The 27,135-nt window shown below is 39.0% G+C and overlaps 3 protein-coding genes across 4 annotated transcripts in view; all 3 read left to right on the top strand.

Moving 5' to 3' along the window:
• The first annotated feature begins 242 nt into the window (after window positions 1–242).
• Window positions 243–2,442, top strand: slc25a5 (solute carrier family 25 member 5). Its single transcript, XM_054597253.1, has 4 exons — window positions 243–457; window positions 1,180–1,666; window positions 1,770–1,910; window positions 2,016–2,442. The coding sequence occupies exons 1-4, from the start codon at window positions 347–349 to the stop codon at window positions 2,171–2,173; spliced, it is 897 nt and encodes a 298-aa protein (XP_054453228.1). The 5' UTR covers window positions 243–346; the 3' UTR covers window positions 2,174–2,442.
• Window positions 2,443–6,945: 4,503 nt separating this feature from the next.
• Window positions 6,946–17,870, top strand: si:rp71-46j2.7 (uncharacterized). Its single transcript, XM_054597724.1, has 16 exons — window positions 6,946–7,283; window positions 7,750–7,858; window positions 9,242–9,455; window positions 9,728–9,870; window positions 10,854–11,028; window positions 11,184–11,239; window positions 12,184–12,374; window positions 12,484–12,594; window positions 12,733–12,858; window positions 13,319–13,417; window positions 13,510–13,668; window positions 14,908–15,532; window positions 16,603–16,666; window positions 16,763–16,950; window positions 17,033–17,121; window positions 17,243–17,870. The coding sequence occupies exons 1-16, from the start codon at window positions 7,092–7,094 to the stop codon at window positions 17,339–17,341; spliced, it is 2,640 nt and encodes an 879-aa protein (XP_054453699.1). The 5' UTR covers window positions 6,946–7,091; the 3' UTR covers window positions 17,342–17,870.
• A 1,888-nt stretch (window positions 17,871–19,758) lies between these two features.
• The window catches only part of mrpl11 (mitochondrial ribosomal protein L11), a 37,500-nt gene continuing 30,123 nt past the window's right edge, over window positions 19,759–27,135 (top strand). The window contains exon 1 of one of the 2 annotated variants that reach the window (XM_054597766.1): window positions 19,759–19,870. The gene's annotated coding sequence lies outside the window, so the exon portion shown is untranslated. The remainder of the gene's footprint in view (window positions 19,871–27,135) is intronic. The other variant, XM_054597767.1, reaches the window with a different exon arrangement.

Below are 27,135 nucleotides of genomic sequence, written 5' to 3'. Positions count from 1 at the left end.
GAGCCAAAACGTATTCAGAAAACTTCAAACATCTTAACAGTTCTGTTGAGATGTGATTCAATCAATATCAATATCTAGACAACTTAAGATGGTAAGATAGTGAGACTTTTTTTGTCCTAATATGAGTTTAGTGATGAGAGAGAGAGTGAGAGAGAGAGAACACCAGATCTCAATCAGAGGACATCAGTTAACCCCGCCCACCTCCCCCACAGCCGACCAATCAGACACAAGAGTCGAAGTTCACGGCATCTCTCGCGCTCAGTCTTCTTAAATCCGCTCTCTTCCAGGTTGGAGTCGGCCATTTCAACCATCAGAGTGACGGGACGGTGTCTGATAACATCTGAAAATGAATGAGACCGCTATTTCCTTCGCCAAGGACTTCCTGGCTGGTGGTATTGCTGCTGCCATCTCCAAAACAGCTGTAGCCCCCATCGAGAGAGTCAAGCTTCTCCTCCAAGTGAGTGTTGACGTAATAATGTAATAAGTCGCTGCCTGCTCCAGTGTGCGACACAAAACTGCTGTCATTAATTTTGCAGCGTTTTTATCCAGTCATTTCCAAGAGATGGAGGGTGAATAGTAACAAGATTGTCTTGATGTGTTGTGTGGCAAAAATGGAAACAATGTAAAGATACTGCAGAAGCGTGAGTGTGGACAGTGTGGATCAGAGCAGCTGTGGCAGAGATTGTTGCAGACACAGATGAGGAATGAGCGCAAACGAGCCACATCAGACCTGTTACGCAATGAGCTGCAGGCTTTTGTTTAGTGCGCCACAGAGCCCAGAAATGATCTTTATACTGTGATTATGGGGTTAAAAAAGGAAAAAAAGTTTAAAAAAAGAAAAAGTCCTCGTCTTCCATGACGGGTCTTCAGTTTTGGCCGGACAGCACACACAGCCAAGGTCACAGCCAGGCTTGCGCCATAGTGGCTCTCCGCCGCTGCGCTGGGCCCAGCAGCGGCGCGCAGGAGGGGCTGCGGATTGTTGACTGGATGCCATCGGAGTTGTACTCTGGCACGTGGATATAAATGTGTCACATTGGGAGTCATGATAAGACAAGTTAGAGGGTCAAGTTAAATGGTCATTCAAACTGATGAAGAAATGGGGGCTATGTCATAATTGATCTACTTATTTTTCTTTTCTATTTTTAATCGCAATCTGTTGTATCTCTCCTTCAATCACAGGTCCAACATGCCAGCAAACAGATCACCGTGGACAAGCAGTACAAGGGCATCATTGACTGCATCGTCCGTATCCCCAAAGAGCAGGGCTTCATCTCCTTCTGGAGGGGGAATCTGGCCAACGTCATCCGATACTTCCCCACTCAGGCCCTCAACTTTGCTTTCAAGGACAAGTACAAGAAGGTTTTCCTTGACGGCGTGGACAGCCGCAAGCAGTTCTGGAGATACTTTGCAGGTAACCTTGCGTCCGGTGGCGCCGCCGGAGCCACGTCACTGTGTTTCGTCTACCCTCTCGACTTCGCCAGAACACGTCTGGCCGCAGATGTCGGCAAAGCCGGACAGGGGCGTGAGTTCAAAGGCCTGGCAGACTGCTTGGTGAAGATCTCAAAGTCTGATGGCATCAAGGGTCTGTACCAGGGCTTCAGCGTGTCCGTGCAGGGCATCATCATCTACAGAGCTGCTTACTTTGGCGTCTACGACACAGCCAAGGGTGAGTTTTCATCAAAAAAGCTCTGCAAAGCTTGATGTATCTCTCATTCCCGGGCCTTTTGAGACTTCTAGTTGCCCTTCCTGATTTGACTTTTCTCTTCCAGGCATGCTCCCAGACCCCAAGAACACACACATTTTTGTCAGCTGGATGATTGCTCAGACTGTGACAGCGTGCGCCGGGTTTGTGTCCTATCCCTTCGACACCGTCCGTCGTCGTATGATGATGCAGTCTGGACGCAAAGGAGGTAACAAACACAACATGGGAAATATAACTTTCTGTTTTTTTGTTACTGCTTGGTAAGTAGAATAAATACCTGACATCTTTTGTAATTCTGTTTCCCCCCCATCAGCTGACATCATGTACAGTGGCACCATGGACTGCTGGAAGAAGATCGCACGCGATGAGGGCTCCAAGGCCTTCTTCAAGGGGGCGTGGTCTAACGTGCTCAGAGGCATGGGAGGCGCCTTTGTGCTGGTCTTGTATGATGAGCTGAAGAAAGTCATCTAAGTTGTTTTTTGTATGTCCACTGTTCATGTTGTGAAGTTGACTGTAACATATCTTGTACATTTGGAAGGACTTCAATGCCAAACTATATATTTATAGGGACCAACTAGTATTTTCTACTAGTTGTACTGGGGGAATCGGTCTGCGCTCTTCTCTTGGCCCCGTGCTTTCTCCTTTTTTTTTTGTTTTGTTTTGTTTCTCACCTGAATGTTATTTCCTGAACACAGGAACCTTGCCCACAAAAACAGAAATAAATGCAACTTACTTACTGAGTGACTCTCCTGCCTTGTTTTGTGGTATAGTGTCATGAATGAAGGTTACCACTTGAGACGGAGTGACTGAGTGTGCGTGCAGCTCAGTTGTGTTGCTTCAGGAAGCCGTTTGGCAGCCTGTCCTGTGAAATGTAACCTTAGAGCTGCAGAGGTCTCCCAGGTTGTAGTTGGGGGCGAGCCAAAATCAGCTGAGAAAGTTGACCTGCTGACAATATTTCATCAAAGGCATGCTTGCAGAAAAGTGATTGGTCAGAAGTGTAACCAGTGCATTTCACATTTAGCAGAATATTTGCACGAATGACTCCCTGCAGAAAAGCAACCAGGATTACCTGTTGCGAGGTGGATTAATGAAACCTTCTAAATATACTTTCATCTCCTGCCAAGTCTCTTCTGACCCAGACTGGTGTGACTTTAACCTTGAGCTGTTTGACCGTTCACCAGTATGACACACCTGTTTCAGCTATTTAGTATCTCGGTCATGCGACCTATAGATGTCTTTGTCAATTTAAGTGCATTAAAAACTCACTTCTCGCTATGTGTTACATCAAAGGGGGCAATGGTCACCTGGATGGATTTTAGGCTGGTGTTGGTGTTTATTTTTAGTGGTGCCACATTGAATTCTTCCTGATACATGATCCTGTCAGCTGTAAAGAAGCAGGACGTTTTGTACTTCTTGGCATCTCTAACCAGGGTTTGACTGGTCATTCAAATGACACAGATTGTAACGTTTGTCCCAGTGATCCCTTTCTGAATATGGGACACTTGTAGCAGCACAATTCTCCACATGAATTGATCTGAAATGTCTACAGCGGTGCACATTTAAACTACCTCAAACTATTGATATCTCACCAACATACTGTCACGTTGTGACACTTCGCAGCTTTGATCAGTCTCCAGCCATTATAATTGACCAATTACAGAGCTGCTAACCCCTCTGAGTATTATCTATCCATTTCAGGATTTAAAAAACAAAAACCACGCGGTTTCAATTATGAAGCTATTTGACATATGTGGTCCAACATTCTTATTAGCAATGACTTGGAAAAATGCCAGTAAAGCCAAGTGTTCAGAAATCCTCTGAGTTTTCAGTCACTGCATCTGTAGTTACTTTTATTGAAAGTGTGACTACATAAATGGAGTCTATGGGAATACTTTTAATTGGGGCCTTAAATATTAGACTATTATTCACTCTTGCAGTTCATCAGAAGTTTAATTCTGTCTTGTATTTTTCCCCACATGACTCTTCACTTACTGTTTGATCAAATGAAATGTCCAAAAGGATTATGACAATACAAATGAATCTTTATTTCTGTATTAATTGGGATATTTGAACAATTTATTCTGATAAAGAATCCGATGAATGTGGTCATCCTGTAAACTTAAAATGCACCCGGCTCTGTAAGTAGTATGTAGACACAATCACTGTGTCTTGGACACTCAACACAGACTGATCTTGAATGGAGGTCATGGCTTAATTTTAGCAACAGTATCAGATTACATGATTTACGCAGCTGGGCGTAGTCTAATCTCCTGTTAGTGATTCAGAAAGTCTTTGACGTCACCACTAACCCAGGGAAATGGGTTTTAATACTGTTTTGACCACTCCATCCACAAAAGGCCCTCTCAGCAGGTAGCCTCATTCTACAGCTGCTCCATTACAACTTTAACAAGGATTAGTGAATCAGAAGCAACAGGGATCACAGACATTTACACCATGTCTGTCTGTGTGGCTTTAGATACGCCGGTCCTCCTCAGGGTCAAGTCAGGGACACAAGTCAAACAAGTTTCAAGTGTGCTTTTCTTTTGCTGGTACACTGCAATGATCTCAAAAGTGTGCTTTAATAATATTTCTCAGTATTTAGAGGCAATAACTCCTTAAATCATGTTCTGTTTATGCATTGTTTTGAGTCTTCCTGCAGATTGTTACTTCACAATTTTAAATGAGTCTGCATTTCTCCTTGAAAGCATGTGTAGACCAAGCCAAAAAGCTTGACACACAGTACTGATTTTAAAAGGGCACACTTGCCTCAAAGATTGAGTTCCGGGTTTGTTTAATTTCTAAATTAACTTGGTGACAAACATTCTGATTAATAAAGCACCATTAAAGTAAACGTTTAAGCTTGAGATTCAACAATACAGATACTGATATCAAGTATCTAAAAGTAACACATGTAAAAATATTAATTTTACACACACATTTAAGATTAATGTTACTAATGCATAAATGTGTATGCAAATCTATAAAAATTAAGTTATTTTATTAACTCATCGTATATATCTTTTTTATGTTAAATCTTAATTTGTTAAGTAACAATAACTGTCAAAAAAATCAAGTAAAAGGTACAATATTTCCTTGTGAATGGTATTGAAAAAGTATTCCAGTGAGAACATTATATTGTTTGAATTATATTGAGTAAATGTGCTTACAGTTACAGTCCATTAATCTTAAAAGGGGCCTGGTAGTCAGTGTGTGTAACCACGTGGAGGTCTACGGATCAGTGGAGCTTCAGCCCTTCACATTAAAAGCCTTCTGTCAGGCAGACTGTTACCTAACTTCAGCTGTTGACTGAATTACGTCATAAATCCACCGGGTCATGACCTCAGTGATTTCTGCTCATGACGAAAAAACATACAATAGCATTTTTTAATCAGGAAGTAACATGAAGCATTGTAGTAGCCTTAGTGATCGTGACATTTAACACAAAGCTTTATTAGTATACAAGATGTTCTGCTTAATAGTTTAACTCATTATGTTGAGAGAATCGTATCATTTAATACCACAAAAGCTCTGTCTTCAGTTTTAAGTTGTTTGCCTCTTGCATGAATACAATATCTAGTAATTGTTGAAATATATATGTTTTTACTCTCATTCTTATTGTTTATTCTCATAATTTCCTGCTTTACAGTGATATTTTTTGACAGATGTTCTGCAGCTGTATGTTGTTGAATTACTCTCAACATTGTATTCATTATCGTGATAGAGTTATATAATCGACTATATTTGGATCAAATACTATCATCATATTCCTTGTAAAAATCCCAAACTGTTTTCTCGCTTCTTGGTTCTTGTCTGTTGTTTAGTTGAAGAGCAGTGTTAGCGCCACCTTGTGGCCTTTGTATGCCTACTTCTACTTTAAATCAGAATCAGACATCAAAAGTAGGTTTTCACTTACAGTGAAATTCCCTTGTTGGTTAGTTGCATAACATATAAATATATAAAGAAAAGAACACTGCTATTAAAAAGTACTACAAAAGTCGAGAATCGTAAATATAACATTGAAAAAATACATTAAAAATATGCAAAATATATCATTTTTTTAAACTAAGCTGAACAATATTCGAAACAAAGAGGATTGCATGTGAAAAGGTTCACAGTATAAAGTATAAAGAATGTGTGCAATAATTCTAATCCAAATTAATTCAGAGCATGAGAGCTATTGCATATTTTCCCAAATAGCTTTAGTAACGCTCAGCTGGAAGCTCATTTTCGTTTTAATATGGCTATTTTATATTTTTCATCACCATTGCATCAGCTTGTATAATTTGAAAGGTAGAAAACAGCTTAGTCATTAAAGCAATTATAATGTAATACACTATATCTGGTATTTATTTATTTATTTGTCTGCCTATTGATTAATCTTAATTATTTGTCTTAATCTGGAGAATGATATCTGATCTCAGTCGTTTATACATATATTTAAAAAAAGATTGTAGTAGACTGATGATATGATGCTATGATCTTGGGAGTCATTAAAGAAGGAAAATGTATAACTATCACTAAACGTACAATCTCTGCAATCTACATAAAATATTCAACCAGTGGCTCCCAACCTTTTTGGCATGAAACCTTTTACAATAAAGCAGGTCTATGAGTTCAGATGTCTATAAGTTGTTAACAGGGATTTTCCCCTTTTAACTTTTTCAAAGCTTTTCATTTACTATAAATAGCTATTTTCACTAAAAAGCAAAGATTAAATTGCAGTCAAAAAAGATAGATAGATAGATAGATAGATAGATAGATAGATAGATAGATAGATAGATAGATAGATAGATAGATAGATAGATAGATAGATAGATAGATAGATAGATAGATAGATAGATAGATGGGTGGGTGGATGGATGGATGGATGGATGGATAGATGGATGGATGGATGGATGGATGGATGGATGGATAGATAGATAGATAGATAGATAGATAGATAGATAGATAGATGGATAGATAGATGAGATAGATGGATGGATAGATAGATAGATAGATAGATAGATAGATAGATAGATAGATAGATAGATAGATAGATAGATAGATAGATAGATAGATAGATAGATAGATAGATAGATAGATAGATAGATAGATAGATAGATAGATAGATGTAAACCACTCTTTCCTCACAGTAACCTCTAGAGGGCATCCTGCCATAATCAACAACAGGCACGAGGGCATTTCCTCCAGCCAATCGCGGCTCCGCTATGACCACTTTAATAAAGTTGGCTCTTCTCCACTGCGTCAGTCGGTGATCTCGAGGAAACAGCGGGTTTGTTCTCGGTCATACTAAAACATGTGGATGAACAGACCGGCTCCGGCCGCGTGCAGCACACGTCAGCTCAAAGTGAGGGGCGCGAGCAGAAAGAGCCTCTCGTGAGGAAGGAAGATGTCTCTCGCGCGGCTCTCCATCGCCATCGCTCTCGGCTTGGTGTGGTATTTCTCCTCAGACTGCGGGCGCACAGTCGCACAGTACTTTCTATGTCTCCTCTTCTGTCTTTCCACTCCGCTGTTATTCGTTAACAGTGGACGAGAGAGCAGCACTCAAACTGACGAGGAGACGGAGGAAAGCCCCCTCCAGGTATTACATGCATGTTGTTGTTGTTGTTTGGTCTCTTATTGCAGGAAATGGTTTATTATACGAGGTGTGTTGCATGATCGAAACGGATTAATGTTTTAATGAGTCAAATATTACACATGTGAGCGTTAGATGCATTATTATATCATATGATGCCACTTTAAACCACATTATGTGCTTAAATAAAGGAGACAAGTCTGTTAATTGATGATTATAATAATAAGATGTCAATACAAATCCTTCATATAACTTGTTTTCCCAGTTTCCACACTAGTTTACTAGATACTAAGTAGTCAAATATTGAATTATTCTCATTCATAGCCTGAGGCCTGAAGAACTTGTTTTCACACGATCATAACATAAGCTCACTGTCACCCAGAGTTCAGCTCTTAATGGTGCTAAAGTTTTCTCTGTGCTCTATATATCATCAATTCCTGGTATGTGGCTGAATAGTTGTGTGTTTTTCCAGGAAACAGTAGAGGAAGAGTTGCCCTATGACTTTAAAGATGGAGAAAGCAGCCAGCAGGCAGAACCACTGGAGTCTCAGTATCCACATGTAAAGACGTCTCTACGGCAAGGTGAGGCATGTAAAAGCAGAACATCTGTTTTTACATCTGATTTTACAGTTCAGAAACACTTCTCATGGAGATGTGAGCGAATGTTTTTAAGAAAATCAAGGTTCTGCTCTTTGACTTCAGGCTGTTTTGCCAGCAAAGTTTAAGTCTGTTTTGACCTGACACAGTTGAAAAGGACAGTTTTGACATAGACACAGCTGCAGCTGGGTCTCATGTTACACCAGGCGAGGAGGGGCTTTAACGAAAGTAGGAAAAGGATCAAAAACAAACCCTCTCATGATGGGTTGGCTGTGATATGTCAAACAGGAACTAAGATACTGTATCTGGTTTGCATGCCTTTTATTATCAGCAGTGTTTGCTTTGTGTCTAGTCATGGAGTGTTTATTAAATTGGTTTGTGTTAGGCTTTAATATTGGTAACACAGGTCTGGGCTCAGTTTATGTGAGAATAACAGTGGCCCTAAACATGTATTTAATGTCTTCTACATTTAAAATTTGTCTTGGCTCAAGTCAGACCTTGATAACCATTGAAAAACTTGGATTTGAGAAGGTAAAATAAGCTTTTTGCAATAATTTGGTAATGAAAGCACTTCATTTTTCCAGTTCCCTCTTGAGTCCAGTATGATAATGGTGCATTACAGCTAACTATGTATTCCATTTGCACCTTTTTTAAACTGTCCTTACCCCACATACATTATATCCCTTTTTCCAGTCTTTTTTCTGATTTTGTCAACTGAACAAAGTATAAAGCTGCCTGTGTAGTTTATTCACACAAAACAGGTGAAAAAAACTCACAGGCTCCTGTAGAAATGTAAAATATTTCATCTTAATCACTCAAAAACAGTTTATGGTTGTACAAAAATGTTGTTGCACTATTTATTCACACAAATATAGCTGAAAATGTAAGACGTACAACTATAATACAGTCTATATACACGTAGAGTGAATTATTAAAACTCGTTTTTGTGCTTTTTTCATTGAAAGTCTGTGTATGCCTCTGAATCACCGAAAACATAAATAATTCACAGTTTCTAATAAAATCTCAAGGTCCACAGACATAAATGAAACGCTGTGTGAAAGCCCCTCGTCAGCGCTTTAGGCCAGTTTTCCCCCCATGATATATGAATAACATTATGTTGCTGTAAATAAAACATGCTTTCCAGAGGGACCCGTCTTCATCAGGTTCAGAGGAAAATCCTGTCATATTTGTGCCGCGTTTTGAATTGAATTGTTTGGACAGGAGCTCTGCGCCCAAGTGTTAAATAAAAAACACAGCTTGAATATCACCAAACAAGCTTTAAAGCTGCTTCTCGGGTTTGATGTTCAGGAGGAGAGCGTAGGAGTTTGGTGTGAATGTGAATTTTCCTTTTGTGACTTCTGTCCTCAGTGTTTGAATGCGCCTACGCCCAGCTGGTCCTGCCTTGGTACCATGTTCCCGAGCCGCGCGAGCACCAGCCTCTGCACCAGGTGCTCAGCAGGGAGTTCGACTTCGTAATCGACCGCATCATTGACAGAGCCAAAGACTTTGATGTTCGCCAGGCGGTCGTGGGCTCTGTTCGTATTTTGACCCAGCACTTGCATAATACGAAGCAGTCTGACAGGTGAAACATTCTCTTAGAATTCTTGCAGCTCCACTTAAACTTTGCACTCAGTAAAAGTGTCTAAACTCTTTAAAATACCTGCATATTTTTTTATAACCTATGAATAATTTCCCTTACCTTTTTACAAGATCATATCTACAGTGAGATCCTCATGGTTGTTTTTATGCTGACTGGTGTTACAGGTTTAGATCAAGTGATTGTCAGATAGTGGTGAAACATCTATGATTCAGTACACTTAAAACAATAAACCTCTCGTTTGCTTTCTGTTTCAGAGAGCTCTTGTTCAGCTCCAGAGCAGAGGAGATTGCAGTTCTCCGAAGGTTTTCTGACGCTGTAGTACGTAACCTTTTCCCCCAATCTCTCGTGGGCCAAGAAGTCAACCGCTGTGCCTTAAATGAGATTATTGCCTTACAGGGTAAGAAGGCGTTAAATTCTCTTTCTGCAGGAACACACTCTTACATAAGAGCTAAGCCTTGCTGAATGTCTCTTACAAGTGTGAATCATATGTAATCCCTTATTGTCGGTGGCATTGTAGAACTGAGGACATGAATTTTGTGCGGCAAACTTCCGCAGTGATTTGCCAGTTCCCTTTTTAGGGTTTTGTTATTCTCTTAAAAGGCAGATAAAATGGCTTATCTTGTGGGAGTCTTGCTGTGCAGTAGATTTTTCTATGCATGTGACTCAGTTACAATAAGTGATTTTGACGGCTGTTGTTAAAACTTTATCTGCATGTCTTCAATCTTGGCAGCTAGAAACAGCTAGTTTTTTAAGTAAATAGAGTATTTTATACATAGATACATAACTGTGTGTTTGCAATAATTTGAAACTTTGCTTTCACACTAAAAATGACGATCCTGATTTTTCCTAATATTGCGATGTATTGTACCACTCATTCACATAAAATGTCAGAAATCATAAGAAATGTTTCAAGGGTGCTGATATGGCAAATTTATAGTAATGCTTCGACAATTTGGGAAATAAGAGTACTTTGCTCGGTATCTAAGATACAATATGTAAATAACTGAGCTTTAGAGGTGCTGGTAGTTGGATTTTTTTTTTTATCCTTGTACAGACAAGTTGGCTGTTTCCAGACTTCTTTGCTAAGCTAACTGGATACTGCTAACTTGTGGCAAGAAAGCAAATTATCATTATTAGGAATATTTTATTACCAACTGTGCAGCGTTGAGAAGACACTATATAATTCTATATAACAGATCATACACAAATACATATTCATAAAAAAGTCAAAAGATAAACATTAGGATTCTCTTTATAAACCTGACTCATTACAATCTATTAATGTGGTTAAATGTGAATATTGTGCCTCCTGACTTTATTTTGTGTTTATGTCAGGACGAACAGAACCAGTAGGATGAGTGTGTTGTCTGTTTACTTCAGGGCTGGGTCTGTTGGTGAAATGGCTGTCAGACCCCGACAACCTGAACCAGCTGGTGGTGAGCCAGCTGGACAGCGTGACCCCCAAATACTCTGTGGAGGAGCTTTGTGGATCAGACCTGGATCAAACCTCTCTGGCTTCACAGGAGTGCGAAGGCGAGGCCGAGTGCAGTGAAGAGTGAGTGGCTGTCATCTTTTGCGCCCCGCTGGCTCCACTGAGTTACAGTGAGCCTCAAAGAAACGGCTTTGAGAGACACCTTCTGTGTTTGGTAATTGAAACTGACCTGGTTTTGTTTGATGGCTTTTTTTGTTTTGTTTCTTATATATTTCTAGGAGCATGGAGGGAGCAGGGATTTCAACCAGCACAGGGATCAAAACCAAAAGGAAAGGTGTGTTGTGTGATTTGAGTTGTTGTGATTTAAAGGCTGTTTGACACTTTTAGGATGTGATGTAACCTGGTTTTCAGCTTTGAGTGTGAAAACATTTCAGATTTGAGATAATGGAGACTTGAGAAAGACAGATGGAGTAGTTTGGGGGTGTTTAGAGAACAGAGGCCTTTGCTTTCATAATGTCTTTTACGGCAGTTTGATGAATAGCAATGTGTTGTCTGATACGTGACATTATACTTCTCTTTACCAGCCCGCCTTTCAGTACGTAATTAATCCCCTGTTTCTTGTTTGTTTGTTGGTACAGACAACTACACAGACAGTAAACTGAATGCCAAATCATTTCTGTGTTGTCTTCAAGCATCTTCTTTCTCTTTGTTTCGCAAACAATCCATAATGACTAAATAAGACCGGATAATTCCATGATAATGAACCCTGCGATATGACAAATATGTGTATGATCTGTAATGATCACATCATAAAAAAACACCATCATTTGTCTTAATCTGTAAGGATTGTTTAAATCTGATGGGATATTTGCTAATTATTAGTCCATCATATTGATTATACCAATAATTGCGTGATTACTAATTATGCACACAGTGCTTACATGCATAATCAATCTAGTGAATAGTTTTTCTCACTACATTTACAACCTTAGTGATGCTAAAATGTTGCAACACTTGCAGTGCAGAAATACAAATGCTTGTTTACTGTCAAAGTGCTGCTAAGGTCAAGGTAAAATGCATTGCTATTCTCTCCATGTTCAGTACTAAGTATCAGACAAGAACTCAGACAAGGACATTGTGCTTCTTCAGTGCTGTGGTGTAAACAATATAGAAGGTATAAGAGATGGTTAAAAGAAGAAAAGGGTAAAATACTGATAACACAAGTTGTGGAAATCACTCTGACTTTTATCATGTTGTTGTTGTTGTTGTCATTTTCAGCTAACAAGTTAAAAGAAGGATGGTTTAAATTTGTGGACAAGGTGAAGAGTAAGAAGGACAAGAAGAAGAAGATGAAGAAGATGGAGCAGGAGCTGGTGCTGAGGATCATGGCGATCCAGGGAGAAGTGACCAACGAGGACGATGTCAGCAGCAGGGAGGGCTCCGTTCACAGCCAGCAGGACTCTGACAGGGTGAGTCCGCTGCAGATATAACGCAATGTATTAAACTGCCGGGAAGACAATTTGTGAAACGAGACAGATTCATTGTCGCTTTTTTTGTGGGGGGGCCAAACACCATCAGGAGGACAGTGATCTGGAGGACTACTTGACAGGCGTGCAAGAGGACATGATGGAATTCAAGCTGTCGTACGAGATGTGGCGCATTGGCTGCTGGGCTGTCAGCATCCCTCGTGTGAGTAATAAATATCAGTGACAGTGTGTAATATCCCGCAGGCTTGTTATCTGTCTGCTGAGGCTCTGTAAAAGCTTGTCCTCGGATGGTATGTTAATGTTTGAGCTGCAGCTTGAGCAGGAGACATCTGTGTTGTAGGCCGACTGGGAGGATGAGGAGTTAATCTTCACCGTTCACCTGGAGGAGAAGGGAAGCCCCGAGAACCTCCAGTGGGACATCAGGAAGACCTACATGGATGTTATATACTTCCGCAACAGATGGCAGGTAAAAAGGCAGATGGAAGGACAGTGTTTTGTGTTTTTCTTTTCTTGTTTTATATATAATGTTCTGCTTTTCACTTTTCCAAATCACATCTGCTATACCATCATTGTCAGTTTATAAGGTACACCCAGCTACCTTATATGTGTTATACCTTTTACAGCAGGTATACATGTATGTTTTTCAATATAAAAGGAAAAAGAAGGTCTACTGTTTGTCAGGATTTTTTTTTTCTTTCTTTTACTTTTACTGGTTGCTTACTGTCTGCTCAGCATGATCCAGAGCGGGAGAAGTGTTATTGTGAAAACAAACCACAACTATTTTCTAAGTTCAAATTCAACTTGAACTCCTACGGGATACAGTTTTAAGACTTTTGCCAGATGTCAAAAACAGTGGGGTTGACCGAGCACTGTTCAGTCTAGAGGCTATTTTATCATCAAAACAAAAATATTTTTGTTGTTTTTAGGACTCAACCAGTCTGCCAACAATCCTGGTGCTTGAGGAGTCAGAGGTCAACAATGAGGTCAAAGAAGAAGCCAGAGTATCAGTGGAGCACTTTCTGCAGGTGAAAGACACCAGACAAATCTAGATGTGCTGACAGATAAACACTAAAATCATAATCTTCATGAGTCAACATTTTGTTCTTCTCTTTTCCAGGAGTTAGTTTCCGATAATCTCATCGGTCTCACTCAACCGGTTTTCCAGTTCCTCTGCCCTCTTGACAAACTGCTGAATGAGGAGGAACATAATGGGGGCGTGTGGGGCCTTCTGAGCGGCCTGGCTTACTTCCTGACTCCCGGTCAAGAGGAAGAGGAGGTAAAGGTTCACATATCTGCTTTTCATCAAGTCTGCGTTTGTTAAAGAAGGATCTGGTTCACTGCAACCTTGGGTTTACTTTTGTAGATTCATTCCTATCATTATTTTAAGATTGTGCTGAACAAGTTTATATCTGAAATCTGTGAATGCTAAAAATGTTCACGTCATGGAAAAAGAACAAGTGAGACGATCAGACAGGGTTTAAAAAAACGAGAGATACGATTCATTACTCAAACTGTCCCGTCCAAACATCCTTCAGTTTACAGATCCTGGTTCAACTTTGACATATTTCCCACGGTTGTGTGCACATACCGTTTTCTGGATAAACTGTTGTTTTGTCTGATCGTTTGACTGCTTGTGTTTCGTTCCCTGTGTTCTCGGATCCCAGCAATTCCTTTTTTTTTTTTTTTTTTTTTTTTTGGTTAAGGCACAGTCATGAAATGACAAAAACTATTAAAATAAGACCCATCTGGGGTTGCCTGACTAGCCTCTGTTATGAGTCGAGCTCCAAAAACAATGAATCCTTCATTTCCCATAATGCAATTTGATTTGGAATAGTTTTTTTTTTGCTTAGGAAGGATCGTATCTGAATAAAATACCTTATGATGAGAGCTGGAAGAACTATCTTAACTGCTAAGGCAAGGTGCTTCAATGCTTCCTTTCTTATCGCCTTTAGCAAAGGATACAATGGCCTATCCTTTATTAAAAAAAAAAGGAGACAATGCCGTCCCATAATTAAAATCCGACGTCAGTTGAAAACATACTTCTAGGAGGTCTGATTCTGGTTTTGAAAGAATAATTGTTAATTGAATCGTACAGTGTTGATTTTGCAATTACTAATTGTATCTGTTGTAAATGATTTGCTTTAAAAAAACAAAGCGCATTCATCGTAGCATAAAAGTGCAGTCTGATATTATAGCACCGCAGTTTTTTTTTCCTAAGACCTTAAATTCCTTGACCTCATGAGCTTTTTTTTTTTATTTGATTTCAAGTAAAAGTGTTTATGGAAGGGAATTTTTGACTATTACGTAGCAGCCCCTCGTCCCTTCATGATAAACATCCATATCTTTCAAACCTTGCATCCATCACCTGTTCAACACAGACTTTCTGTAGATTCAAGCTGACATCACTGTGCGATATATGGATTAGTTTAGCTGCTGGTGTCTCCCACTCTGAACCATGAAGTCTGCTGCCTCTGGGTCAGCTGTCACATCATGATTGCTTTGTTTTCCTCTGCAGAGCTCGAGCCCTCAAACAGAAACCCCTAAAGAAATCATAAAACCATCTGTACGTCCAGAATCGACAGCTCTGCCTTTAGAAAGCCCTGGTGCCTTTACTGAGGAAGGCAGTGATGTTCACGGTGCTTCAATCCCAGCTATTGTTATCTCCCAACATGATTCTACTTCAGAACGGCCTGAAGAAGCAGAAACTCCCTCTGCTGTTAACTCAGACTCTTCAAACGGAAACTGTTCCCAGGACAAAACCGAGGACTCTGATAACCCCTTAACCTCTCACTTGAAAATGATTTTCAAAGGACTGAACCGATCCAGGTCACAAGAGTCACTGGTCTCGACAAAAAACACCAGTGACGAAGACCCACCTGATCAAGACTCTTCGCCACACAGGAAACAGAATGGGGACTTGCAAGAGAGTGCAGAAAGCCCGTCGCCGCCTCATTTTAGTGTAAGGTCATATAAAAAGGACAAAACATGTTTCAAGATGTCAGGAGGACCCAGCAAGACAAAAGTAAAGGACCAGGGCACTCCATCAAGAGGGGAGGACTCCCAGTGTCAGAAGAGCCAGGTCAACTGGGAGCAGCTGGAGGCGACCAAAGCCATATTTGATCTGCTGAAAGAAATATCTGGTTTGTTCATTGTTTGAACTATCTTTCCCAGCATTATGAGCTTCAGAATCACACAGGTTGTTTTAAAGCATAATGCAGTTTTATTGATAGATTAATGCATTTTTTCTGAATTCTAAGACAGCCCATTGTTTTAGTACTGAAAGAAAATCAACCTGTAGAGGCCTGAAAATTGTAATCCTTTAAAGTGAACATTCAGTTTATTTTATTAATCATCATGTGGTATTTTAAGGTGTAAGTATGCACCATTATTAGTCTTTTAGGTGGTGCATTCATGTGCTTGTGATGAGCTCCAACAATCCTGTTTTTTGACAGTTGGCAGCCGAACAACAAAAGACAGCTATAAGCAAACATTAATGTGATGAAAAGGATAATTATACCTTGATAATTAAATGCTCTGACAGGTTTTTTTTTATGTAGATGAAGGTTGTTTGAAATGTTAAATACTAAAACTGAGCAAAGGTTTTTAAGTGCTTGGTTCACTAAATGATTCACCACTCATCCAAGAAGCTTCAACAGAAGCATTCTTTTTGCATTAAACAATAGCGCAACCTTGGTGAAAAGAAAAGCTAGATACCTCAGGCAAATTTCAGACCCATTAAAGTGTTTTCACATTGTACTGAAAATAAACCAAAACCAGTGGCTCTCTGGAAGAAAGGAAGAAAGCATCAGCCTTACCAACATTGCTTACCAACATTTGATAAGCAATAGAAATTGGTAGTCTTGTTTAACTAGCTTTAATCTATATTTTTACTACTTTTACAGACTTAATTACTTATGCTGACTTTGACTCTGGTATGTAAAAAGGTATATTATAGTGCCCAAATTGCAGAGAATTAACAAGCCAGGTCAAGTCCATTTTATTTGCCTTTGAGGCAAGACGGAGAAATTCACAAACATACAACACTCTCTGACCTTAAATGATTGATTTGGATGAGGAAAAAACACGCCCAACTCTGCAGCTGCATAGCTTTGTAAGCTTGAACATGCAAAAAAAACACTGAAATGGTCCTTTTTGTTCCGATGTTATCAAAGATGAACCTAATACTCTGTCTGTCCGTCTCTCTTAACAGGAAACTCCATCCTCATAAACATATTTGATGCCATTTTGAAACCTGTAATGCCCATCTTGAAAAAGTGAGTTTTGTGCTGAATCCCAAACCCTTTGCAGCGTTTTATAGGTTACCTGGATCATTTTCTATATGAGTGACTTCTGGTTGTTTTCCTCTCCAGAAAAGTGAACTCTTTCCTGAACAAGATGAACCCGACAGAGGTGCAGATGGCCGCTTACATTGACACCATGCGGGAAAAACAGTGGCCAGATTTTCAACCATCAGCACCTTCTTCTCCTTCTCCTCCTCGCACTGACGAGCAGAAGAACGAGACGAGGGAAAGAGCACACAACCTAATCAACGCCAGATGTAAGTGACGCCTCTCTGCACGGGGGGGATAACCATCTATTACTGGCAGTTGATTATCCATCTCCATTTATTTTCTCTGTAGATTCAAACTCTCTTGTCCTGAAGAAGACGGACATGGAGTCTGTTTTTAATATTTTCCAAAACAGTGAAGAAAACAAAACGCTGGTTTATGTAAGTATTTCAAAATGTACTTTCTGTCCCCATCCTTTGTTTATAGTATCTAATTGTCACATTTTATTCAACATAATATACAAATCATGTTCTGATTGTGTTTCCTAATCTTTCATAACAGATGCTCCTGTCATTCCTATTGAGGGAATTTCTGCCCAATGAGAATTCCCTAAATGTGAGCACCGCTTCCTTACAGAAAGTGACCAACTCCACCAAATGATCTGTGAATCCTTTAATCCTTTTAATGGTACTTTCTCAATTTTTTTTAAAATTTAGAATTATTTATTAAACATCTTAAAATGCCTTGAAATAATTGTGATCATTTCTGTATCACTGCCAAATCTCTGTCAGTTTTACCTCAAACATCGAACGTACTGTGAACATTTTTGTGAATTTCCTTTTATTTTGTATAGTTGTTAGTGATTAACCCTGACTTAAATGTGTGTGAAATCAGAAACATTATTTTTTGGGAGCCGGCTTTGCATATTGTATTTACATTTTAGATTGCACCATTTACATCTTGATGTTAAAAGAAAAATTACATTTCCTAAAATAGTCACTTTGAGCACTTTTGTATGGTGAGTTTGTTTTCTGAATTTTTTTGACCCAAAGTTTTATAAAATAGAATATCCCACGATTACCAATCAACTTAATCTGTTAAAGTGGAAATTACCACTATCAAAGGAAACTGTAAATAACTTGATTTGTATTTCAAATAAAATATTTTAATAAAGAGCTTTTCTTTCGGTTATATTTGTGGTATCACGTATCTAAGTGACTTATTTGCTTTTTTACCAATATTGGAATAGAAGACATTTCAGCTGATTTAAACAAGTTCATCCAACAAGGGAAATCCTGGCCGTAAGTGAAGTGTGAAATGTATTAAAATAATGACTTTAATAAACATACTGGACTATATTACTAATGTTATGATTATACGCAGGCACTTACATGTTTCTACTGGATTAAGATACATTTAAATACATTTGCAGAAAAATACAAATTATTCTGATTTTAAAATAAATTAACTAAAAATAGAAACTTGAAATGCTTTGCTGTCCTGTTAAAAACAATTTAGCCAACAACTTTAGACATATTTCTATAACCCTTAATGGAAATGTGGTCTCAATGGCTCATGCTATTTCATTATGTAAGTGTAACATAATTAATTACAGGATTATTCTTATCCAGGTCACAGGAAGGAGATTGTCAAAAATGACAAACTCATGATTAAAATGTTAACGTGCAGGTGAGCATATAGTCTGTGCTTTAACAACCTCTTGCCAGAGTTCAGCTTACTCATTCATTTTGGTTGTCTAAACATTGTTCAAAGGTCAAAGTTGATTCTTGATCTTGTAAAGAGCAGTTGAGAAAACGCTCACCACAAAGTCCATTTAGTGCCTTTTCTGGAGCTTTCAATAGGAACTCATTGAGATGGTCCCAGAATAGCTACTATAAGGACCTCTTTCTAATAAACACAAAAGGTTGAAAACAGCAGTTGGAGCAACTGTGAATCTGGGAAAACAGTATTGGACAACAAAGAGGCAGTGTTTACAAATCAGGAAGAGTTAAGATATCACAGTCAGACCAAAGGGAAAAGTGTGAAGGCCATGTCACAGTTATAAACATTAATAGTTAATTCCCAGTTTATTTCTGGTTGCAGTGCAAGGAATAATTTATAGCTTCTTTGGTTGTGAATGTGAATCGCATAAGCAGGAAATAAACATGGACTCAAGCTGTTGCCTAGCAATGCAATTCCATTGAAACCATGCTTAGTAACAATAAAACTGTATTCATAAATGTATAAGCCTAGCTGTTAAATAAGTCCTTCAAGATAGGAAGAAGCAAAGTTGACTAGCACCAGTGAAAAAGAAACCATTGAGTAACCATAGGAAGTGCTGCACAGTAATTCATCTAGAACGATTAAAAAATACACAGAAGAGCTAAAGTGAAAAGAGTAGAAAAATAGCAGGAGACAGATTGCAGAAAATCTAAATTAATGCATTAAAATGTTCATTGGTTGGTCACAGATCTGACAAAATGGTGTTGGATGTAACAATATTAGTTAGACTGCTGTGGGACTGGGTTGGCACATTTGAATGTTAAATGAAACTAAAGTCAAGGCTGCAGAACAAGACATGGTGATGGGATTGTGTTCCCAAACACAGAGCTTTATTTAAAATTCTAGATGAGATTCAAAAGTTTCTAAATATAGCAAATAGATCAGACTGAAATTGGGGGACATTTATCTGGAATATTTGATGGAATGGTTCTGACAAGACATCAAGTCTTTGGTATAAACATGTACTCAGTTTAATATTTAGTCTACCGTTTATGAAGAGTTGGAACCAGCTGATACATTAAAGGTCTTGGAGGAATGGAAAATTGGAAACATGGGGGAAAAAATACAATTTTAAAACACCTCCATTTACAGATTATTTTCCATAACTCCTTTTGCTGATGAAGATGGTGTGATGCTACAAAACTGGGAAAACTCCAGAGCAGCTAATGAACGGTGTGTTCATCTGGACGGATAGGAGATAAAATACTGTCATAGTGGAAATTAAAATGAAACAGTTAAATATAAGCTCCTCAGTTAACTCCTCCCGGATGCTGCAGCTGCTCCTCCGGTCCAGCAGGGGGCAGCGTCGTGGTTTCCAGCAGCAAACAGCCAGCTGCGTCCAGTAATCCAAGATGTCTGCGCCCTGTGGGAGCTGCTAACGGCGTGAAGGTACAGGACAAGTCTCAGGTTAGACAACACTGATGTTTACTTCGTTATTTTAGAGTTGTACACTTCCCTCCTTCCACTGTTGTAACGTGTTTAATCTGTGTGTCCGGATACTGTGAGTTTAACGCAGGAGACGTCGCTGTATCTTCTCACTGTTCAATGTGACTGTGGACACGGAGGGCTGCAGCTGTGCGTCACGTTGCTGTAAAGGCAGTGTGTCGCTAATAAGTGTTTTAAAAGATGACATGATGCTGTGCGCACATTGTACTGGTCTTATAATTGTTCCCCATCACACAGTTTGGGTCCTCAGTGGAAAGAGTTTGTAAAGAATCGTCCATGGTGTTCAAAGTCAAAGCTCCCATTGATGAGCAAACCGGTCCTACATGTTTTATTGTGACATTTGTGTTTTTGTTTGTCAGTAAGGCTCTTTTTAATAAACAAAAAAACCACTTTGTGTACATGCATGCACCAATCAGGTGACCGTGTGAGTTTGTTTGCTTATGTTCCCAGGCCACTGCCAATAAAAAGCCAAACCAAGATGCAGATTAGCTGAGATTTTGAGTGTTAAACTCTAATAAAAACATTCCCTAAGAAAACTTCTACTTTCATTGTTGCTAATTCATCATAATTATTCAATGTTATGAAGAAGATCTTCTGTTATATTGAGCGTGAACTGGAGAGAAACAAGGTCCATGAGATGGTAAGAACACATCAGTCCAAAGTATTTGACTGATGTGTTCACTTTTTCTTTTTAAAGACAGGCATTTGACTTGTCATAGAGCACAATTGAAACTAATAGCATCAACTATCGCTTCTGTAATTACTGCAATGAATGATGTCAATAGTTATTGTGATATGTCAACATATCGTCTGGTTATGTTTGCTCTCCTGCAGTGACTATGTGGCCCCCAGTTTGACACTACAGTGTAAATCACCTAATTCTTTTCCATCTTTAAACGGGAATGAGGCAATGCTTTAAGGTTACATTTTCCCTGGAACTGCTTCAGAAAGTCTCCAAATATTATCTGAGAATCAACTACATATCCTGTTTGTATGGAGCCTGTATTTTAGAGGTCAATCAAGATCATTACTAAAAAATTTCGATTCTAATTTAGTATAAGTACTTTTAGTAACCTGGCAGTATAACCGGACATCTATGAAGTATATTTTTATTTGCAGATCTAAGTTAATGTGCAGATATTGTGGACAAAAGCAGTTGTTTTCCCTAAATGAAGATGTCAACTCTGCCTTGTGTGATAAAGATCTTGATTTGGCTGGTGTGTGCTGGCGAGCGAGTGAAAGAAAGAAGCAACTCCTTTTTAATACTGTTTTTATTATTAAACACAGCTGTTTGCAGGATGCACAGTGATACAAATGTATGTTGATTGCCTTGTTTAAGTTGGTCATTATGCTCATATTCACAGAAAGCTTTGCGGTTCTTACTTTGCTCACTAAATGCTGCATTCAACTAAAGTTAGCCAAAGTGTTAGCTAGCTTTGTTTTAACCACCAGTGTAAATTCATATATTGATGTAAAACCACGTCTCGTAATGTATTTCATAATTGTAATGGACAATTCCAGTCTATGAGGAAGAGGGGCAATTCTGGATTGTTTTTGAATCCTTTTTAATCCTTCAATCCTCTCAATCTGTTGAATGACCGACCAGGGGGACTCTTGTTTTTGCCCGTGCTCCATCTTCACTCAATTTATTTTATTTTTCTCTTTGCTGATCTTGCTCATAGACTGTATATAAGAAGTGAACTTCACTGTAATGTCACCCATCTGTTTTTAGATTGCTGTTTTGAAGCCTTGAGTTTGGCATTTTGTCCGTCACCATCTTGCTTTTTGCAACCACTAGTGACAGGAGAAGGTTGATCTAATGGGACCCGTTGTCAGGCATTAAGAAGAACTATGTAGAAATAGACAATCTTCTCGCTGATGGTCTTGTTTGCTTACTTAGGTGATAGAGATGGATCAGTTTTTAATAAAGGCTGTTTCGTAAACTCCTTGTAGTAGCTTTAAACCGTAGGTAAAAAGAACAAGGTGAGCCTTTGCTTCAGAGCATTGAGCTAAGGTTATGATTGTAGCCTCCACTAGAAATGGGAAACATATCAATATTATCGTATGTCATAAGTGTTGTTTTTAACTGGTTTTAAAGGCTGCATTACAAAAAAGTGATGCATTTTTTTCTTACTAGACTGTTCTTCCAGTGGTTTAGTATTTGCCTTCAGTCACTTAGTTATTATATCCACATTACTGATGATTATTTAATAGAAATCCCTTTTTTGTGAAATAATGAACCCTGCAATGTCATTGCTTTATTGATACCGTACGTACCGTAAGATGATGTATATTAATGCTTATCAGCTGTTGTTTTTGCTTATGACCCCTCATCATTGGGTGTTTGTCTATCTATGTTTAAAGCGGTTCAGTTGAAGAGTGATTTTCCCCTCACAAAAGGTTTGGTAGTACTTAACATAAAAAGAAAAGATTTGAGTACAGTTAAAAATAAGTTTTCATCGTATATCCCCGAATGGTTTAAATATTTTAGAAAACATCAGTGAAAAAAAGATTTTCAGCCAATAGTGTTTTAAAAGAGCTGAGTCATTCCCTAACTGCAAAAGTTTTGCTGGCTGCAACATCGAGCTCTGACTTTAACTTCACCCAGATTCCTTGTAGCGATTAATATTTGACCCCTGTTTGCTCTGGTGTCCATCTCCTAGTACACCACCCTCCCACCCACCTACCCACGCTGTTACTATCCTGCCTCCCCAGTATTCTGGATGTGAGGTCTGGCTGCAGCGGGGCTGAGACCCAGGGGGGCCGATGGCTCCAGAGTTCAGAGGGTTTACTGTCACATTCTGGCTGCAGTCACAGTTGGCTTAGAGTTTCTGTGCTGTAGTTCTGAAGGCTGGACGTTATAATGTCAGAGCTGTGTGCATCCACATGTTGCCTAGAGATGGTTTGTATGTGTGCAATCAAATCTGTGACTGCAATGCTTTTCCTCCTCCTCCTTTTCCTCATATTGCTTGTTGTTTATGTGTTGATGCTGAATAGCAGCCGCAACATAAAGAAGTCTAATGATGTGAGCAATGGATCACCCCTCTTTGTACATCCAGACTTTATAAATCATTTATCCAGACTTATAATTTAGTTTCAGTTGAACTCCTAATGTAACTTCAGCCTTTGACACACCAGAGTTTGGTATTAATGTGCCTCATGCTCAGATACTCGAAAAACAGTCGGCTATGTAGACCAGAAAATATAAAAACATGCTGCATGTCTGCAAAAAATGTACCCTGAACTGAGGGCTCTTTTCCCTTTCTTTGTATTTCTCAGGGACCATCTCTGCTGCTGATGTTGTTGCTTTTTTAGATTCATACACGGTGCAGGCGGTTTGAGCAGATTCTGTCGCACCGTTCAAACATGACGGAGAGAGGGTAATGTATTCAGGGGAGCCAGGAAGGAAAACGGCCTCCCTGGGATTTGATCACAGGGAGGAGAGATAATACATGCAGGGAGTTTAGACTGGGAGTCATCACTATTCAAGTACAATGTCCTGGTTTGAGTCCAGGCTGCAGTGATGGGACTGTATCTGCTGCTTCAGTAGTCGGCACCAAAGCGTTGCAGAGAACAGCTGCCGCCCTCGTTAACCGTCTTACTTTTGCTCCGTGACTGTTTGACAACTGTGAACTGATTACAATACAGCCAGTGGCCACAAATGTAATGGACACCAAACATTACAAGCGTATGTGATTGGCTCACAGTTGGTGCAAGGGTTCATACCAGAGGTGTTGGATGGTGTCAGGGGTCAAGCTTTTTAGGAAGAGCGGTGGCCAAACTGTGAAATTACAGCTTCTGGGTTCGTCAGGTTGTGTCATTGGTCCCAAAAACTCTCTTTCCTATAGACTTACATTGGAAAAGATTTGTTTGTACTAGCCTTAAAAAAATGGAAATCAATCTCTGAGTTACACTTAATTAACCCTTGTTTGATCAGTATGTCCTTAAAGTTGTAAATGCATTTAATCCCAGTTAGTTTCTCCTTGGAGGCAGATTTATTAAAAGCATTATTTCACTTCTCTATGGGCCCATGGATGTGGCAGATCAATGGAAGATCGGATTAATTTTATCGGAATTTTGTACTCGGAAGTTAAACTTATTTTTCTTTCATGTGCCGCTGAGCAACTTTCAAAGGAATAAACGTGGCTCAACTTCTTGAATGTTAGGATCCACTCCTGTTTTGTGTGTGTGTCTTACTTTATAGCTTTTGGAATATATTTGCGTTCTGTTGCACTCCTGCCAATTCTGAGAGAGGGATCGCTCCTCTGTTGCTCTCCCTGAGGACAATAAATTGAATTTAATTGAATTGGATTGGACTGTTGGTCAAAATAATAATGTTAAGACATCATCTTGAGCTCTGGGCAATTGTGACAGTTATGTTTCACTGTTTTCTATTGTTTCTTAGACTGAATAAATCAATCCCACCAACAGTTGATAGATTAGTCACCAGTGAAGCCAGTAGTAGGGGCATCTCTATTATTTACCACAAGGACACACTGTTGCACCTGGAAACTATAGTATACAGTTACAGTCTGATCTGCTCGACCAGTGAGCTGTTGGGGTTTAAGGGTCTTGCTCAAGGGCACCTCAGTGATGGGAATGAGGATATTAATACGATTGGAACAAGGCATTGTATATTAATGTACTGGACTGTAAAAACTTGCTGAACACTGAAAATGTCCGTCACTCCAGTTTTGATTAATATTTTGGCACAAAATAAATGTCCGTCTGCACAGTAACAACACCAGCTTAATGTAAACCATGAATTTATGTGGTTATAACTTAATTAGAATATATTTTCCCAAGATAATTGCACCCTGAAAATGTGATGTGAAGCAGATCTTATGACTTGCTGCTTACTCTGTAGTTTAAAACTAATTAAAGCTGGTGTTACGTCAGACTATTTGATGTAAATTATGTTTATTCCTGATACTGTGAAAAATTACGAGTTGTTTATTTCTGAAACGCGCAGATTAGCCGAGAGCTCGGAGAGACTAGACCTCTAGCTTCAGGTCTCAGTTGAATCAGGTCATGCAAGTTCCCTTTTTCAGTCTTGTGGGATCATTCAGACTCTTCTTGAGTTCTACGTTTTATTTGACTGGCCTTTAGCACTTGGCATTCAGCAATCAATAGCTCCAGGACCGGAGTTTGATGGGGTGAATACTAATGCAGTGGAACAGCATTGGCATATGACTGGCTCTCTATAAACTTATTTCTGAAACTTTATCTCTTAATCTGGTCCCATGTGGCTCGGTGAATGATCACGACACAGTACATTTGTTCGTTCTGTTTGGTTGCTGCATTAGACTCATCGATTACAGTTAATCTGCAGCTCCTAATTCATAATGTGGCGCCATCTAAACAAATACCGCATCCCAGAGTTCCTTGCTGCCAGTGAAGTTCCTTCCTCTGCTGTTTATTGTGCTGTTAACAGATTTTGTCATCTTGTGTATTCAAGGACGCCGGTCATTTATTGTGGCTCTAATGGTATTCAAACTTTTCTGCAATGATGGGCAGAAATATGAAATTGCTTTTATAATTTTGAATTTGCCTGTGCTCTTTTATTATTAGTATCTAGGGGCTTCAGATTGTCTCCAGGGCCTTTCTTCTTGTTAATCTTCAATTAGTTTGGTGGCGAGTTGTTGTAGTGGTCACAGAAGTCACACACACTTGATTTACCGCTAAATTATTGTGAATTAATCTCTCAGCTTTTGTCTTACATATAATGTAAAGGAGAATGCAACCACTAGATGGACTGCCACACTAAGAGTTGAATAAAACTGATTGTCATAGTTTTAATGTCAGTGGAAGATAAGAATATATTCTGTCCATTTCCTTTTAATTTCCAAAGAAAACTGATAATGGTTTCTGTTCGGGAATGAGCTCTGACAGGTCTTTATCTTTACTGAGATGGAAACAGAATGGATTTTTTGAGAGTTGAGACCAGAATAAAAATAATTCAGCGCTTATCAGAGTAACGCAAACCTAGACCCTTGGGACAAGAAATATGTATCAGGTAATGGATCACACATTTTACACATAACCTAAGATAGAAGCTTGCTTGCTTGAATTTATTATATCATCTAAAACCATCCTTATTAGGCTTGTAAACTATCAGCTACACTATAAATACCATGTTAGTGCAGCATGTGGGGAACAGTAAGTAAATGAAGAAAATAGAAAGAAAAAATAGGAATTGGTGATAAAATCATCTATCACAGCATTTCATGGTGGTGTTGTGGTTTGGTCGGATACTTTATATTGTCAATGATTTCAGAGAGGGATTCTCTGTTTTTTATTTAAATCTCTTTTTCCCATAATTTCCTGTCACATCCTAACTGTACACCTTTGAATCAAATCAAATATCCCCAAAGATGTTGCTAAAAATCCTCTCGGTATATATTTCATGGGGTTTTAAACATTGTCTTTAATGGACTAATACTCCCAGAAATATAGGGATGAACCCGGTATGACAAAATCCCTGTTGGTAGACGAATCATCTCGTGGTGTTTATTGTCACATTGCTTCCCCTGTTAAAAAAAGTTAAAGTCCGGAGTCTCTTAACACCAATGACAGACCTTCAGCTCCAAAGTCACAAAAGTAAATATTGGACCCATTTTTTCCACAAGACACTCATCTTCCAAACATTCTGACACTATAATAACACTCTCATTTTTCAAAAAATATCTTATTCCGTTTCAGCAACACACTTTTGCGTGATCTGGCAACTAGTAATACAAGATATGACTGTGAGCTGTGTAATTATCTGTTAGCAAAATAAAATATAATTACATAGGCAAATATAAGTCAATCTGCTTCAACAGCTGGAGAGAGAGAGAGAGAGTTGTGTTTAAGATGAGGACGGCGTGTTGTTGTTGCTCCTAAGCTGTATGTAATGGAAACACATCCAACATGCTAACAACAACAGATGGCATCACCCAGATGTGTTGATCTCTGGAATGGGTAAAAAACTGTTGCAGCGACCACATCTTTGTCACCTCTTTCATACCCATTACATTACATTACATTACAGGCATTTAGCAGACGCTTTTATCCAAAGCGACTTACAGGAAGTGTATTCAACATAGGTATTCAAGAGAACTACTAGTCACCAGAAGTCATAAGTGCATCTCCTTTCTTGAACAATCATCTTAAAGCATAAACCAGAGCCAAAGTATAGTGCAGAAGCAAATTACTACGAAAACAATAATTGCAACAGACTAATA

This window comes from Anoplopoma fimbria, chromosome 4 (genome assembly GCF_027596085.1).
Source record: "Anoplopoma fimbria isolate UVic2021 breed Golden Eagle Sablefish chromosome 4, Afim_UVic_2022, whole genome shotgun sequence".
Taxonomy (NCBI): domain Eukaryota; kingdom Metazoa; phylum Chordata; class Actinopteri; order Perciformes; family Anoplopomatidae; genus Anoplopoma; species Anoplopoma fimbria.
Note: the sequence above shows the minus strand (reverse complement) of the source record. Positions and strands in the feature narration are given on the sequence as shown.

Coding starts and splice junctions, on each gene's coding strand:
- slc25a5 (XM_054597253.1), top strand. CDS start 347: ATGAATGAGACCGCTATTTCCTTCGCCAAGGACTTCCTGGCTGGTGGT. Junction 458..1,179: donor GAGTCAAGCTTCTCCTCCAA/GTGAGTGTTGAC, acceptor CTTCAATCACAG/GTCCAACATGCCAGCAAACA. Junction 1,911..2,015: donor GCAGTCTGGACGCAAAGGAG/GTAACAAACACA, acceptor CCCCCCCATCAG/CTGACATCATGTACAGTGGC.
- si:rp71-46j2.7 (XM_054597724.1), top strand. CDS start 7,092: ATGTCTCTCGCGCGGCTCTCCATCGCCATCGCTCTCGGCTTGGTGTGG. Junction 12,595..12,732: donor GGGCTGTCAGCATCCCTCGT/GTGAGTAATAAA, acceptor TCTGTGTTGTAG/GCCGACTGGGAGGATGAGGA. Junction 12,859..13,318: donor ACTTCCGCAACAGATGGCAG/GTAAAAAGGCAG, acceptor TGTTGTTTTTAG/GACTCAACCAGTCTGCCAAC.